This window comes from Orcinus orca, chromosome 15 (genome assembly GCF_937001465.1).
Source record: "Orcinus orca chromosome 15, mOrcOrc1.1, whole genome shotgun sequence".
In the NCBI taxonomy this organism is placed as follows: domain Eukaryota; kingdom Metazoa; phylum Chordata; class Mammalia; order Artiodactyla; family Delphinidae; genus Orcinus; species Orcinus orca.
The window spans coordinates 65,593,369-65,608,984 of record NC_064573.1 but is presented as its reverse complement, the minus strand read 5'-3'; the positions used below and the strand labels follow the sequence as shown (position 1 = coordinate 65,608,984).

General features: G+C 43.4%; 1 protein-coding gene across 11 annotated transcripts in view; it reads right to left on the bottom strand.

Moving 5' to 3' along the window:
• PRR14L (proline rich 14 like) overlaps positions 1–15,616 on the bottom strand; it is a 56,550-nt gene that overhangs the window by 12,239 nt on the left and 28,695 nt on the right. For 3 of the 11 annotated variants that reach the window (XM_004283792.4, XM_033412821.2, XM_049698026.1), the window contains 4 exons: positions 9,246–14,421; positions 6,236–6,307; positions 5,381–5,552; positions 4,739–4,845 (listed from right to left, as the gene is read on the bottom strand). In XM_004283792.4, the coding sequence (XP_004283840.2) occupies positions 4,739–4,845; positions 5,381–5,552; positions 6,236–6,307; positions 9,246–14,421 (5,527 nt within the window). Of the gene's footprint in view, positions 1–3,944; positions 3,979–4,481; positions 4,635–4,738; positions 4,846–5,380; positions 5,553–6,235; positions 6,308–9,245; positions 14,422–15,616 lie in introns of those variants that run through there. The other 8 variants (XM_033412818.2, XM_049698028.1, XR_004479047.2 and 5 more) reach the window with 7 other exon arrangements.

Genomic DNA, 15,616 nt, shown 5'->3' with positions numbered 1-15,616 from the left:
TTATGACATATTTTTCAGGTTTTTACTTTATGGCTCTGAATTTTGTGTTATACTTAACCATTTCCTACAGTTTCTTCAATTATTCTTACGGCTTCATTTGTTTACATTTAAGTCTGATTTTATTTGGAAGATATTCTGATGAAAGGTCTAAGGTAGAGATCCAGCTTTCTTCTTCTTTTTAATATTTATTTATTTATTAATTTTGGTCGTGCCAGGTCTTAGTTGGGGCATATGGACTCTTAGTTGCGGCATGCAGGATCTAGTTCCTGGACCAGGGATCAAACCTGTGTCACCTGCAGTGGAAGCGCACAGTCTTACCCACTGGACCACCAGGGAAGTCCCCCAGCTTTATTACTCCTAGAATGGCCATCCAGCTGTCCCAGTAGCATTTTACTGAATAGTCCATCTTTTCACCACTGATTGGAGGGGACACCTTTGTCACATACTAAATTTCTCTATGTATTTGTATCTAATTATGGACTTTGCTTTACCAATTTGTATATTTATGCTCTGGCATCATACTGTCTTAATTACTGAGACGACAATATATTTTAAGATCTCTTAAGACTAGTACTCTTATTTCACTCCTTTTCTGAATTTTCCAGGCTATTCTTGCTTCTTTATTTCTATAACTGTGTTAAATACATTCCTTTCCATTTATTCATATCTCTTCCTAAAAGAACAGTTCTTGGTCAAGTGAATGTGTTTAAATTTTTACCGTTTACTGGAATGTACCAGTTATCTAATTACTGCTTCTCAGCTCAGAATGCACCCTCAGTACCTGCTCTGTGACAATGGCATCTTGGACTCCTAATGCATTTCTTCTTCACAGTGAGTTGGTGCTGAGCTTCGGCAGAAGGAGGCACTGGAGGACACTGGAGGAGCAAAGGAGCTTTTCTTCTTGCTGCTGCCACATGGCCCATCATGGGTGCATGTGTACTGGGATGTCTGGGGCGGGGCTGGATGGGGACAGTTGCCCCAGCCAGAGCGTGGAGCCCTCCCCAATGCCCCTGCAGCACTAACCTGGTGACCACCACACCACAGATGGGGCATTCGGGGACTGAAGCCCATAGTGGGACCCCAACATCCTGAGGGTTGTTTCCTGTGACTCTCCTGGAGCAAACGCCACATGCCCCAGACCACGCACCTGCAGCAGCACCCTGACACCCCGGGTGCCTGCCCTCCAGCCTCAGCTCAAGCCCTGGAAGGCTACTGTTGTTGTTTCCTGCTCGCCCAGCTCTGGCATTAGCAACCTGGCTATCCGATGGGCTGCAACCACACCTTCTCCAACAAAGTCAGACTCCAATCTTGGGGAGAGGGCTCCCTTCTCCCTTGGCCCTAGGATGCCCTTCAGAATTCCCGGTACACCTTAACAGTTACTCTCCTGTTATACTTTAACACTTTAAACTTCCCCTGTTTAAAATACTGTGTGGTTTCCATCTCCTGACTGGACCTAGACTAATAACATGATACTAAGGTAAAAGCCCTAAGGTTTTGCTAGACCAGGGGTCCTCACACCAGTGTACTAGAAGACTTTCCACAGACACACTGAAACCCAGCTCTAGGGTAATCAATCTCCTGATCTTTAAACTCCTGCACGTGACACACCTGAGAAGTGTCCTTACACTCATGTAAACGTCTCCATTCCCACAAATTCTTTTTTTTTGGCCACGCCACACGGCACGCAGGATCTTAGTTCCCCAATCAGGGATCAAACTCATGCCCTCTGCAGTGGAAGCGCAGAGTCTTAACCACTGGACCACCAGGGAAGTCCCCTCACAAATTCTTTTAGAACAGCCCCTATCCACCCTGAATTCTACTTTGGTATCTGAATAAAATCACTGATCTCACTAGGCCCTCCTCAGATATTAATGAAATCACCATAAACGTGTTTTGGACGTGTCTTTCCCCACCTTACACACGGTTCCGCTAAGAGAAGAGCGGCTTTAGCAAGAGGGGACTCAGCCTAATTTCAGATATGGTGTGGAATGGGGCTGTCAGAGGGACTTGGCCTCACTCACCTCCTGACTATCATCAAACAATGCCTACTTAAGAAAGAGAGCTTCAGGCTTCCCTGGTGGTGCAGTGGTTGAGAGTCCGCCTGCCGATGCAGGGGACGCAGGTTCGTGCCCCGGTCCAGGAGGATCCCACATGCCACAGAGCGGCTGGGCCTGTGAGCCATGGCTGCTGAGCCCGCACGTCCGGAGCCTGTGCTCCGGCAGCGGGAGAGAGGCCACAGCAGTGAGAGGCCCGTGTACCGCAAAAAAAAAAAAAAAAAAAAGAGAGCTTCAAACACCAAAAATAGCTTGGTCATGTATTTAACCATACACAATGTCTTTTCAAACTATTCTCAACTCTCATGCACAGTCTGTTATCACTTAGAAGAACATTAATCAAATCATATAAGGAAATATTTAAGTCAATCATTCATCTTACAAAATATTATAACTTCTACTTCCTGTTAACAACAAAAATTATATGAGCTGCCATGCCAATTGGTTTGCAGTGATACACTTTTCTCCTACATTAAATATTGAAGCAATCATGAGATTTACATAAATTGATGGATTTATTTCTGATTTTTTACATGATTCTTAACTGTTCCTAAAAGTCTAATAATGAGTATTCATGCATGTATACACATTTACTGAAGCAATATCATGCTTTCTAACATACTCACTTCATAATTTATTATTTTAGCTATAAATTACATTGCTTTATTACAAATTCAAAAAATGGGAAATTCTTATACATAACTTTAATTTTGACTTACGGCTTTTAGAAATCTACGTTACAAGAAGTGTACCATAATTTATTTTTCAATGGTCTGTATGATTTTCTTGAAGGTAAATATTAACATATTTACTGTTTCATACCCACAGACATGGAGGGGAGGCTGTATTCATTGTACCAGGTCATTTTAGGTAAGAGACTTGAGCATCTGTGGATTTTGGTATTGGGGGGTCTCCTGGAACCAATTCCCCGAGGATACTGAGGGATGACTATATTATAATTGGAAGGCAGAAAAGCTAGGAAGTAAGAATGATTTGGCCAATGGGCTTGAATAATAAAAACTGCCTTCACCAAGTAAGTTGTATTTCAAAAATTTTCCATAAATTTAATGCCCTAAATCGGCACCTTCAAAGTGTCTATACAAAAGTGTATTTGAAGTAATAAAAGCATTTTACCAAGATGTCTTAGGTAAAGATTTATTGAAGATCTTGTATTTTTCAACCCTTTCATTATATAGGATTAAATAAAGTGCCCTTAAGTGAGAAAGTAACATAGAATTCTTAGGTATCTGAAACTGGTCAGATCCTCCCGGTGCACGTCCCATAAACTGAGCCACTGCTGGCCTCCAAAGGCTGGGTGACAGAACCCAAGTAAGTCAGCACTGTTTGATTCTTTGCTTTCAAAAAAGATTAGGTGATAAATCATTAAATATGATTTGATGATAGATCACTCTGTGATTTTTTGATATTACTTGACAGAAGTTGAAAGGATTGAATGTCATTGTTCTATTAAAACTCTTTGCACTCCCAACTACCTATCTTTATTAATAAGGTTTTCCAGAACTTCTATCTACACAAAAATTCAAGAGAGAATACCATGATTCTGAACCCTATTTCATTCTAGTAAAAAGTACTGTTCAACCCAGGATATCTGAAATACTTTAAAAATTTCTCTTGAAAAGACATGGTAGGATGATCAATAAAAGAACTATAGTATAAAAACACAACACGTTAAGATAAGAACCACGTGGGAAAAGTGGAACGTAAATCATAGTAACAGTTAACTACCGCATTTGTGTTGTGTGAAGCAATAAAATAGATACAGTGCACATTTTTTTCTCAACTGGACTGTACAGCAATCTTAAGTGTTGGGAATTCTTACTCACATTCTACAGGTAAGTCCTTGAAGCTCAGGAAGGTGAAATAACTTACCTTGGGTTAATCAAGGGACACAGGCTTCCATTTGCTGATGAGAAATTAAGGAGTGAAATCCATCACAAGAAAACATAACTCTGGAGATCTTTTAAAAATGTTTATATCTTCATAGTATCTGTGTAATATACATCATCCCCAAACTGGAATCATGTCAAATACACAATTTGGAATCACGCCCAACCAATATATAATTTAGTAATCTTTTTCTTTCCACTTCACTTTATAGGAATTAGCAGTCAGCTCTGTCATAAAAATCTTTAGAATCCAAATTTTTAAAGGCTATACTATGGACCATAACATGGATCTAGCATTTTCTTGAAAAAAAAAAAAAAGACATCTTTCCTTCATGATGTGTAGGTCCCTTCCCAGTTTTGTGCACAGAATGTTGTGAGCCTGGGCTGTGGGGTCGGGTAAGACCTGTGAGAGACAGGAACCACCTGTTCTGTCATGAGGGACACTCAGGCCTAACACAGATTTCTCAGCTACTGAGCCTTGGCACCGTCACCTAAACCTGGGGACGACGGCTGTGCCTACCTTCCAGCACCCTTGGAGGATGAACTGGGACTGTGTACACAGAGCGACAGCACCCGGCATAGAGAGCTCAGGAAAAGTGATCGAGAACGCGTTCAAATATCCCTGCACACAAATCTCTGGCCACAGTACCGATGAATTCTTTTGGATAAATTCCTAGAAGTATAACAAAAGCTCAGAGTATATGATCATTCAAAAGGTCATTATATTCTGCCAACTTCCAAAAAAGTGCACACATGCATGTTAGAGAAGGCGCTCACCTTTTGGGTCGAGGAAGGCCCATGGGGGTAAGGTTAGGGTCTGGCTTAGGAATGGTTTTCCGGATGCGAATCTGTGAGACCTTCTTTGGCCTCTTCTCCGGCTCAGTCTATTTTTAAGAAGAAAGATGGTCAGGTTGTAAGACATTCTAAATATACGAAGTCCCCTTTCCTGACACCCATCGTATTGCTTCCTCAGTGTACAGATGACTTCAGGAAGTAGTTTATGACAAAGTTCCCACCCCCCGCCGCCCCCACTCCTGACAACAGCGTTTTCAGCAACCACCCCCTTTATGTTACTGTACATGCAGTTCAGATACTGAGATTATCAATATGGAAATTTGCAACCGTTGGAGACAGCAGATACTGCAAAACTGAAGCACACCATTGTTCACTCGTCTCTGAATGCATGAAGCTTCTCGCTCTGTGGTTCGGTTCTCTAAACACTGTTAAATGTGTCATCAAGAGAAAAGGGTCTGGAAGGCGACGAGGAAGAAGAGATTCAAGGTATCCTTTAGTGTCTTGCTAACCTCCCATACTCAGCTGAAGGTAAGGTGGTAGCAAAGAGACTCAGGGGCCCATCTGTACCTGTCACATCATCTGTGGTGCTACCGCCACCTGACCCCACAGGCACTTTAAATTTACCTCTTTCTGTTCTGGGGGGCTGCTCTGTGGTCGGGGGCACGGGGCTGTCACACCATCCAGCTCATCAAATCCAGGAACCGGGAACTCGGAGGCTGAAAGCAGGAGCTTGCTGACAGCTGAGTCTGTTACCAAGCGAGACTTTGGTACCAAGGCAGGGAATGGAGGCTCTAGCCTAGCACCACGGAGAGAGAGACAGAGAAGAACGACATGGGACGGGTTCACCTTCTATGTTGGCACATTCGTCTTAACATCCAGACAAGAGCTGAATGACGTTCCCAGTAAACCTGTCCTCCTGACACTTCTGGACACACCTGTGTCTATACATGTAAAAAACGACGAGAATGTGGTCAATCCACTTCACTGTGATGGAATAACGAACGAGGAAGATGCAGTGAATAAGGAAAAACGTAAAAAGGAACAGGTTTTTTGTGGGAAGAAGACATTTAGTGAACTGAACAAATGGACTGTGCTCAGACGACATCGAACCCATCAGGGCACTGAAATCGGCTAAATGACCAAGCAGTATCTTAAGGGGACTTGTGGTACAATGAGCTGGCTAGGGATTTTGACGTTTTTTTCATAAATGGGATTGATCACACAACTTTAGTTACACAGGTTGAACCTGAGATTGTTCATCTGAGAGATGTAGATCAGGCTTAGAAGGAGAACAAGAGGTCAGAATTATACCATGCCCGAGCCACACCAGCCACCAGTGCACTCGTCCCCCACTTCTCTCTCTCTCTCTCTCTCTCTCTCTCTCTCTCTCTCACACACACACACACACACACACACACACACACACACACACACTGCAAACCACAAGCCCTCACGTGCCAGGCGCCACTGGAGCCTCACCTCACATGACTGCCGCTGGTGCTGTAAGCAGCTTCCAGGTCCGGAAGAGGCACGGACGGTAACGCAGTGTGGCTGAAGTGGAGCAAAAGTACACGAGAGGCAGGTTAGGGCAGCGGGATGGCAGGAGAGGCTCTGGTGTACCATGGGTTTGGAAGGATGCTCAATCAGAGCCCAAGGAAGACGAGAAGTGTCAGTCACCCAGGAAGACGAAAACCTCCCTCCCAGGCATGAGAATTACATGTACGTGCCCATCACTGGAATGGAGGCAGGCTGACAGGAGGATTATATTCTAACTTAAATGGAAAGAAGGCAGAGAGAGATATACAGAGGACAGTAAGAGAAAGGAGGAGGACAAGAATACCCTTAACCTTATACCTTTTAATCAAGTTGTTGAACGTGTATGTTAAAGTTTTTAAAAAGTAATTTAAAGATAAAAATACACTCCTCAGTTCTGTATTAACCGTATTAAAATAAAATCTGCCAATTTCTATAAACTTACAAAAAATTGTGAAGAAACCGTATTATCTTTAAAGCCGAGTTCCATGTAAAACATGGCCATGTAGATGAAAACTGTTCACAGGGCTAGTTCCTTTATAATTAAGCTTTGATTTTTATAGATGAAAAATGGTATTAATCACTTATAGATACATTAATATGCATTGTTGGAGAGCTTTTGGTACCCCTCAAAGTAAAGCTTGTATCCATTTCTACTGAATTTAGACACAGTACAGGTTTAATTAATCAGATGTTTATATAATGACCATATAATCCATCTCCTCTGGGAAGTTAGAGAAATTTGTTCAATGGCTGAAACACAGATAAATCAGATTGTTAGAGAGCTTAGCACCAATCTGGAATACTGCGAAAGGGGCTGACCAAATCAGAGGCCTCATCTGGGTCTAGCTCAGCTGACACAGCAACCAGCTGAGTGACCCAAGTTAGAAAAAACCATGTGCCTCAGTCTCATCATCTATAAAAAAAAAGGCAAAAAAGATGTCTGTTTGACCCATATTATGGAGTGCTGGAGGATGAGGTTCAAATGAGAAAACGCTGTGGAAACCATAAGTTAATTTAATCTTGGTTAAGTCTTGCTTTCTGCGGCTCCCCAATTTATCATGCTTAACATTTCTAAGTGTGTCTACAAACACAGCAAACTTCTAAGCTCTAAGCCAAGGATATATATGATGTTAAGGTACTTTTAGAGCCAATGAGAAAAAAAGTTCCCACAAACACCACCCCTACCACTTCAATTAAAAAATAGGGACTTCCCTGGTGGTGCAGTGGTTAAGAATCTGCCTGTCAACAATGCAGGGGACACGGGTTTGATCCCTGGTCCAGGAGGGTCCGACATGCCACATAGCAAGTGGGCCTGTGCACCACAACTACTGAGCCTGCACTCTAAAGCCTGCGAGCCACAACTACTGAGCCCACGTGCCACAACTACTGAAGCCCGTGCACCTAGAGCCCGTGCTCCACAACAAGAGAGGCCACCGCAATGAGAGGGCCGCGCACCGCAACAAGGAGTGGCCCCCACTCGCCGCAAATAGAAAAAGCCTGCACACAGCAACAAGGACCCAACGCAGCCAAAAATAAGTAAATAAATTTTAAAAAATAATAAAAAATAAATAAAATACATATATATACACACATACACACACATATATAATTAAATTAAAAGTAAACTAAAAAATAAAATAAATGAAATGTCAGATACAGGATCTAAGGGAGAGAGAAAATATTCCCCACCAGAAAACAGAAAAGTCAGGTGGGAAAGAGTTCTGGAAGAGGGAAAAGGGTCATAGGGTCATTCACCTTCACAGGGTGAAATGAATAACTACCCTCCATGCTACCTTAGGACTGGACATAGTTTAAAGAAGATAACATGATTTAAAACTGAGTGTTACAGACACAGAGCAGAGTTTGTTGTAGAGGCAAACAAACTACGCAACAGAAGCAGTGCACCATCATTTAGAACAATTTGATTCATCCTGTTTTATTTTTATGGCTGCCTGATAAGAAGTGAACATTTTCCTGTTTTCCTACAGGACAAGAACTCACAATCAGCCACATTCAGGTTCTGGGGTGCCTTTCTGAAGCTCTTTTATTTAGTTAGTTTTCTGCTAAGATGCTGGGTAACTTCACAGTATGCCCCAGAAGCTTTTCAATGACAGAATGATTCTGCATGAGAGACTCTGCCCAGACACACAAACAACAAGGCCTCTCCCAGGCCGTTTGGAATTTTAAGGCTTTTTTGGTGTTGAAGTTTTAAACTACAGCAATGATAAGGGCAAACCAAATGATGTTTAAAGTTTCTGTTTATCTAGAGGATTACGGGGATGTAACTCCCAAATTCTTTTTCTTCTCTCATTTCCTATTAGAAGGTAAAATGATATTGGTGAAATTATTTTCAACTATTCTCAGTGGTCAAACCACAAGAACTCTTTTCCAGTTCACTTAAAATTCTATAAATTCTATAGCTATAATATGTAAACACCAATCTCTGAAGCTTCCCTGCTCCAGAAAGAAACACATAGATTCCTAAACTAGATTTGGTGATGCCTATGTAATTAATTAGTTTATTTAAAAAGTATTTCTTCTGTATCCTTTACACACCAACCACTGAGTTAGGTGCAGGCTGTTATAATACCTTGTGAACAAGTAATAGTTACAAGTCACAAGTCACTACTTATAGTAATGGGATATGTTCTTTGCAAGGTGAGAGCAAGAGGAGAAAAGGAGAGATTCAAGATTTAATGGTTCACAGAATTAAATGGACAGAACAAAGGAAGGTACAAAATAAAGGGTTCTGCAAGAAATCTAGACCCTTCAGGAAAATTAGAGGGGGCTACACTTCAGAATTACTGCTGCATGTTCCTAGCAGAGATTGGGCAATAAACAGGAAATGGCAGGCACAGACTCTGTGCCCTGAATTTTCAGGAGCGCCCTTTCCTCCCCCCAATGGTAGGATGCAAACATGGTACTTCAGCAAAGAACAGGGGACGGATTTTACCTGCTCATGGTGCCCAGAGGTGGCTGCCGCTTGCTGTGAGAGGAATCAAGAGCAGAGATTTCGAAGGGGCAGGCAGAAGGCCCGTGCTGGCTCCAAATGGACAGGACTCGGCCCACCGAGTAGGGCAGAGAACAGAAGACCTTGTCTGCTATGGAGGTGGGAGACCGTAACCCTTTCAGACCCTGGGTAAACTGGGTCAGGAAGAGCCTCTGCATGGTGGGCATGTGGCTAGAGCAGCTCCGTTTTTTGGTCCAGATTCGGTAACATCCTGGGGAACAAAGTGCTAGGAGTGTGTGAAGGCCAAGGACGGAGCAGCCCGCTCTGGTCTGGACTATGGTGGTGGCTCCATGGTCTTGGAGAGGAACTGGAGGCTGCAGTGGAGGCTGGGCGCCTGCTTGACAGTACAGGCCAGGGTCTTCCCTGAACATGGCCACCCCAGGGCAGTCGTGGGCCAAGAAGAAAGAGAAGGTCCACTTGGGAGGTGAAGACGGGCACCGGCGGGCCTCCCCTAAGGCGAGCCTCGCGGGTGCACAGTGCTCGGGAAAAGTCCTTGGGGACTCGGTCCCGCACTCGGAGCCCGACTTCACGTGAAAGGATACTGGGAAGATTTCGGAACCAAACAACAGGGATGGCATCTTGTCGCTCAAATCTATGAAGCTCATTTTGATGGCTTCGAGCGAATAAAGCGTCAAGGGTTTACTGTTAGGCCTCCTGTCCCAATCACTATGTGCCAACCATGGATTCAGCTGTGTTGTGCTGTAGGAAAACCCATCCAGGAGCCTTTTGTATCTGAGCCGCTTGTAGCTTTTAGCCACTGGAAGAAGGTCAGAGGAACACCGCCGATACCGCAGCTTCTGGGTCTTCGTGGCTGGGGCCAGTCTGGAGGCAAGGATGGACAGCTTGCTGAATAAGGCTGATTCTTTGGTAGGCTTCCGAACATTCAGGCTACGCGAGGGCTGGCCTGGAGTGGCCTTCTGCTTTGGTACGTGGCTAACAAGGCTCCTGGCAGGGGCTGTTTCAGGTTCCAGTTGCGTGGGTGCAGACACAGTATGTGAACTGAGAAATCTGTATGCGTTTGTGGGGATGGTTTCAGAGGAGCTCTTTAAAAATGTAGAATTTCTGATTTTACTTATTTTCCTCCCCATGTTGACTAGCTCCTGGCAGGAAACTTTCTTACACGTTCGGTGGGGCTGCTTCTTTAAGGGAAGCACTCCTTTCTGATGTGAAGTGTTCCCAAAGGCACCGTGTAGTTCATCACGCCCAGCGGAGTTGGGGTCTTGTGCTTTCCGGGGGACATCATGGAGGCAAGGGCCTGCGCAGGACTCAATGTCCTTTTTTGATGGGCGACACAAGCTTTCCTCCTTTGGGTCTTTCAGCTTCTGAAACCCTGCAGCAGTGTCGCCGCCTGTGGCTGGCTTTGCTAGGGTGATATTTTTCACCACGGTGGGCTCAGCTTTGCAATCCTTAGGTTGGCTCTTACTTTGCGCCTCATCTGACAACATATTAGATGATGTGCATCGTTCCAAAGCTGCATGTGCTTCTTTTTGATGCATCTGTTCCTCTTCCTTGTAGTCCGAAACCTTCTGGCTCTGTTGGTCCTCAGCAACACGCAGCACCCTCGGGGGTTTAAGATGGGTCTGAGACACCTGGCTCATGTTATCACCATGAACACCTTCTCTGACAGTCATCTCTTCGGACTCCTCCACAGCAGGAAACTGACCCCGTGGTCCCCTCTGGTGTCCTGTAGTTTCTTCTCTTTTCACTTCGGTTTCTGTTTCCATCGTCAAAGGCGAACTTTCCGCAATGAGGGCTGTGCCGCTTTCTTTGCTAGGATTACTCTTATCCCTTGGTGCTCTTCCTTTCATCTCAGGCAGGACCATGCAGTCCTTTACATTCTCACAGGGCATTTCACCATGTTTTGGTTTAAAAAGGTTTTTCAGGTCAGTTTCCTCACTATTCATAATTGTTTCTGATTTTTCTTGAGACAACGGATACAAAGGAATTATCTCATTGGATTTCAGGCTTCCCGGGGGAACAGAGTTCTCATCTTGGTGTCCAGAAGATGTCAGTTCTTCTGAGGAAATTCCAATGGCGTTTCCCTTGTCGTGCTCAGAATTTATTTCTAGTCTTGATCCTTCAATCATCCCTTGTGTTTCTCTCAGAGATGCTTCTTTAGCTTGCTGTTCAAGATGAATATAATTTAAAGACACATTTATTCTATCCAATACTCTTACATTTGGTTTATGATCTGCCACAGACCCTGTCTCAGGGGCACAAGAGTCTGGACACACTTCCATTTCACAGTCTTTTAACAATCTGCATACTTTCTCTTCACGTGATTTTTTAATTTCGAGAGAGTCTGCTGTCGAGGAAGCAGCATCTTGGGAATCTGAATCCTGGTCCATCCTTCCCATAAATGCAGCAATAGGCTCTCCTCTTTGTGACAGCACACTCCTTGAGGTTTCCTTTAACACTGGCCCATCCTGCCTTGCACCCCCATCAAGAGTACTAGACGCCCTTATGTCCAGAACGCCTTCTGTGTCCTTAACACTACAGCCTGTGGAGACCATGTCTGCCATACCGTCTATGGGCTCCTCACAACCAGAAATCCTTTCAAAGGCCCCTTTCTTCAGGCTTCCACCAGACGATGAGCTGTTATTGCCTGAACCAACTGGCAGATCCTTCAGGCTATGGCTCACCTCTCCATTAGGTATTGTGACCACCTCTCTCTGGTCGCTGCCTAGTGTCTCCTTAGCTGGGTTATCTTCACTTCTGCATTCATTGGATCTGTTTGGGTTACTCTGGCAGCCGAGGGCTTCATCTGCCTTCTGCTCAGGAGTTTCAGCTGCTTGGTTCATGTTTTTAACACCGGGGAACATAACAGTAGGAAACTGGTCCAACAATTTTTCAGGACTTGGAATGTCTGCAGGTTGGTTTAATTCCTGTGCGGCACAATCACAGATGTTATGTTTACAAAACACAGTCTCTTTGGGTGTGTCCTGTTCTTCTTCTTCTAGCCCTTCCTCGCTGGGATGGATGTGACAGGTGGAGTGGATGGTCCTGTTTGGAGCTTCACTATTTAACATGCCTGCCGTCATTTCGTTTCTGATCTTACCTCCTGGAAGCCTGCCTTCAGTTTCTCCCCCATCTGGCTCACTTTCCGCCGATGTACAACTCACTTTATGGATGCAACTTTCCACGGAGGCTTCTCTCCCTTGGGGGCGGTGATCGCTGTGCTGAAATGCATTTTCATACTTGGTTATCAGACAGTTCTCAACTCCCAGGATGGTTTCGCTGGGCTCCAGGGCAGCATGGGCAGAACACGCGCTCTCCTCTGGGACGTTTTTTCTTACACAAGGGCAGCTAGAGAGATCCCGAGATTGAATGCTTTGACATTCCATGGCAGAGACCTCTTGAGGCAAGCCTGCTGCTTCTTTCTGATTTGAGAGAAGTCTGGAATGCAGACCTTCTGCTCCTGAATCAGCTGTTTCAGTTTTTCTTTCTAGGCTTTCTGATTTGCTGTTTAAGGTGGGATTGTTTGAAGAGGCACCACAGGTTCTGTCACCTGGTGGAGAGATGTCTTTCATTTTTGTCTTTATAGGAACAGTCTGGGTACCAGCAGTGACATCTGCTCCATCCTCTGACGGAGGGTGCTGGCTCTGTTGGGAGCCCACGCTCGCTGCTACAGGCATCTCTTTGTCAGTTGGCAACTTCACATGGTTTTGAGAATTAAGGGACACTTGATTTAAAACACATTCACTTCCTATTTTGTTTACAACTAGTTCGTTGGCATAAGGAAGTTCATTCACCTCCCATGCAGCGCTCTGTTTCTCTAAATGGGGACCATCGTCCTGGGAGTTCTGTACAGCTATTTCTGACTCAGGTCTGTCATCAAATTCTAGGGCTGGCAGTAACGGAGCAATGTCTTTCTTGGGTTTCAACACCTCATTTATAGAACTTATCTGGTCCTCTAGCATTAAACTCACAGGGGATATTCTTTCAATCAGAAATCCATCATGTGATGCTTCATTTAACTGGGTGCTGCCTTCCAGATTTCTCTGGGTGCTGACTAAGGAGTCAGAGTCTTTACTGTAAATCTTTTCCCTTAACATACCAGGCTCTATAGTGGTTGTCTGTTCTGGCTCTTCAATCTGCATCGAGAAGGAAAAATGGTTCTCTTCAGAGTGTGTGCCTGGATAGCTTATATTAGCAAAAGTTCCTCTATGGTCCTCATGATTTGCCAAGTTATCTTGAATGTCTAAAGTGATTTTTAAATCATTTTTTTTAAACATTATTTCCGTGGCTTCAGTAAAAGAATTAGGCATTAAAGAACTAGAGCAGTCTGTATGGATACTGCCGTGAGGGCAGTAGTGATCATGGATATTTTCTTTGGGGAAGTCAACAGCCTCTTTTTTTCCAGAATAGTGACCACTAGCATCCTCTTCTGCTTGCCTGGCATTAACAAGAAACAGTTCCTCTCTTTCACTCCTGGGGTTCAAAGGCTGTTCATTTTCTTCTCTAGAAGCCAAGTTCTTGCTTTGATCGTCCCCATCAAAACAGGAACTGTCTGTCTTTTTAGCAGATCCCTTTGGCAAGCTATCACCATCAAAACCACACTTTTCTGAGGATGCTGTTCTGCATTCTGGACCAGACAAACATGATGTGAAATGTGAAACTTCAGAATTTTCTTCTAAGGGTTCTACAATAACCACCTTTCTCATGGCTTTGGGACTACCATGTGCAGAACTGTGTCTCTCACTATGGTGGCCAGGAACCTGTTGGCGATTGTCATCTGCTTCACTGACAAGTTTTAATGTACACAACTCTTCCTTTCCTTCGTCCACTTTGGAAATGGCACTCTTCCCTGGTAATAATGACAACCAAGGAGGACAGGTTTTTAGTTCTTCACATTCTTTTTCTTTAGTTGCTTCTATTAATCCAGGGTCCACAGAGTTTAAAGGCTCTAGGGAAACTAATGTGCTAGTCTCTGAAACCTCACCACTGGTCGTGATTTTGTCTATTTCTGGGTATCCGCTGCACCCAGCTGAGAGACCTTTACTTACATGGCCATTCTCATGTCCTTCATTATTATCCGTCTTAGTCCCACTGACCTTCATACCTTGTACTTCCTCAGTAGATTTTAGCAGAGTTTCAGCTGTAATTTGTACATTTCCTTCTGCACAAGAGAAAGAAATCCAAATCAATATGTAATCATTAAAAGAAACAAACCATTTGCTATATCATCATAAATTTAATCATGCACCAAACGGCAGCAACAAAAAAGACCCAACTCACAAAGAGAATTGCAAAGTTAGTGTTACAATACCATTGGCCTGTTCTTCTCTGCAAAATATGACAGAGGGCCAAAAGAGTACCTGGAAGAAAGAGGTTACTCTGAACAAATGCCTTTCTTTAAATGTTACTTACTTAAATGCACTTACTTAGCTGGACAAATGAATATAATGGGGAGACATATGCCTAATTCAGATCTTAGGAAGCTTCCATCCTAAAGCATTAATAAAGTAGACTCACAATAAAATAGCTTATATTACTAAATGACCATCTTCTTAATACTTGAGTAAACAATAGATAAAATTATCTCTTTGACAAAGAACAGTTATACATAAAACCTATGTAAAAGAGATTACTCTTTAAGTTGAATATTAGTCTTGAACCCAATTACCTGCAATGCTTGCCTCCCTACAGGACTGGTCATTAGTTGGTAATTATTGAAGGTAAGTGATAGGTACACAGCGGTTTAATACATTCTCCTTTCCACTGCTGAATAAATGTGAAATTTTCCGTTACAAAATGTTAAAAAACAAACAAAAAACCTTTCTAAGCAGAATATAAACACATTCATAAAGAAGGAGTTTACTGCACAGAGTTTCTCTGAAATTCTAGGCACACGATGTAATATAAAGAAGTTCCCCAAACGTGCTAATCTACAAAAGATTTTTCATCCTTCTCTCTTTACAGAAAACAAACCCGAAGCTATTCACATTAACGTAAATGTAAATGTGTATATGCATGTACGTATACATGCATGTACATAACAGGACACCTGCATTAAGCAGATAAAGCAAAATGCAAATCCATCTACAAATCTAATTCCCACTAGAACATAAGCTCCACGAGGGGAAAGATCAAGTTTGTTTTAGTCTCTCCACCTCCCTACTGTCTAGCATAATACCTCGTATGTAATAGCACTCAATAAATATTTGTGAAGTTAATAAATGACTACAGTTGGGTGACATCAGCAAATGCTATTAATAATGTCTTCCTAGGGCTTCCCTGGCCATTTCTTAACTAGTTCTGAGAGCAGCAATTTTGAGAGAAAGAGCAGTGACTCTGAAGGCAAGCCAGCTGGG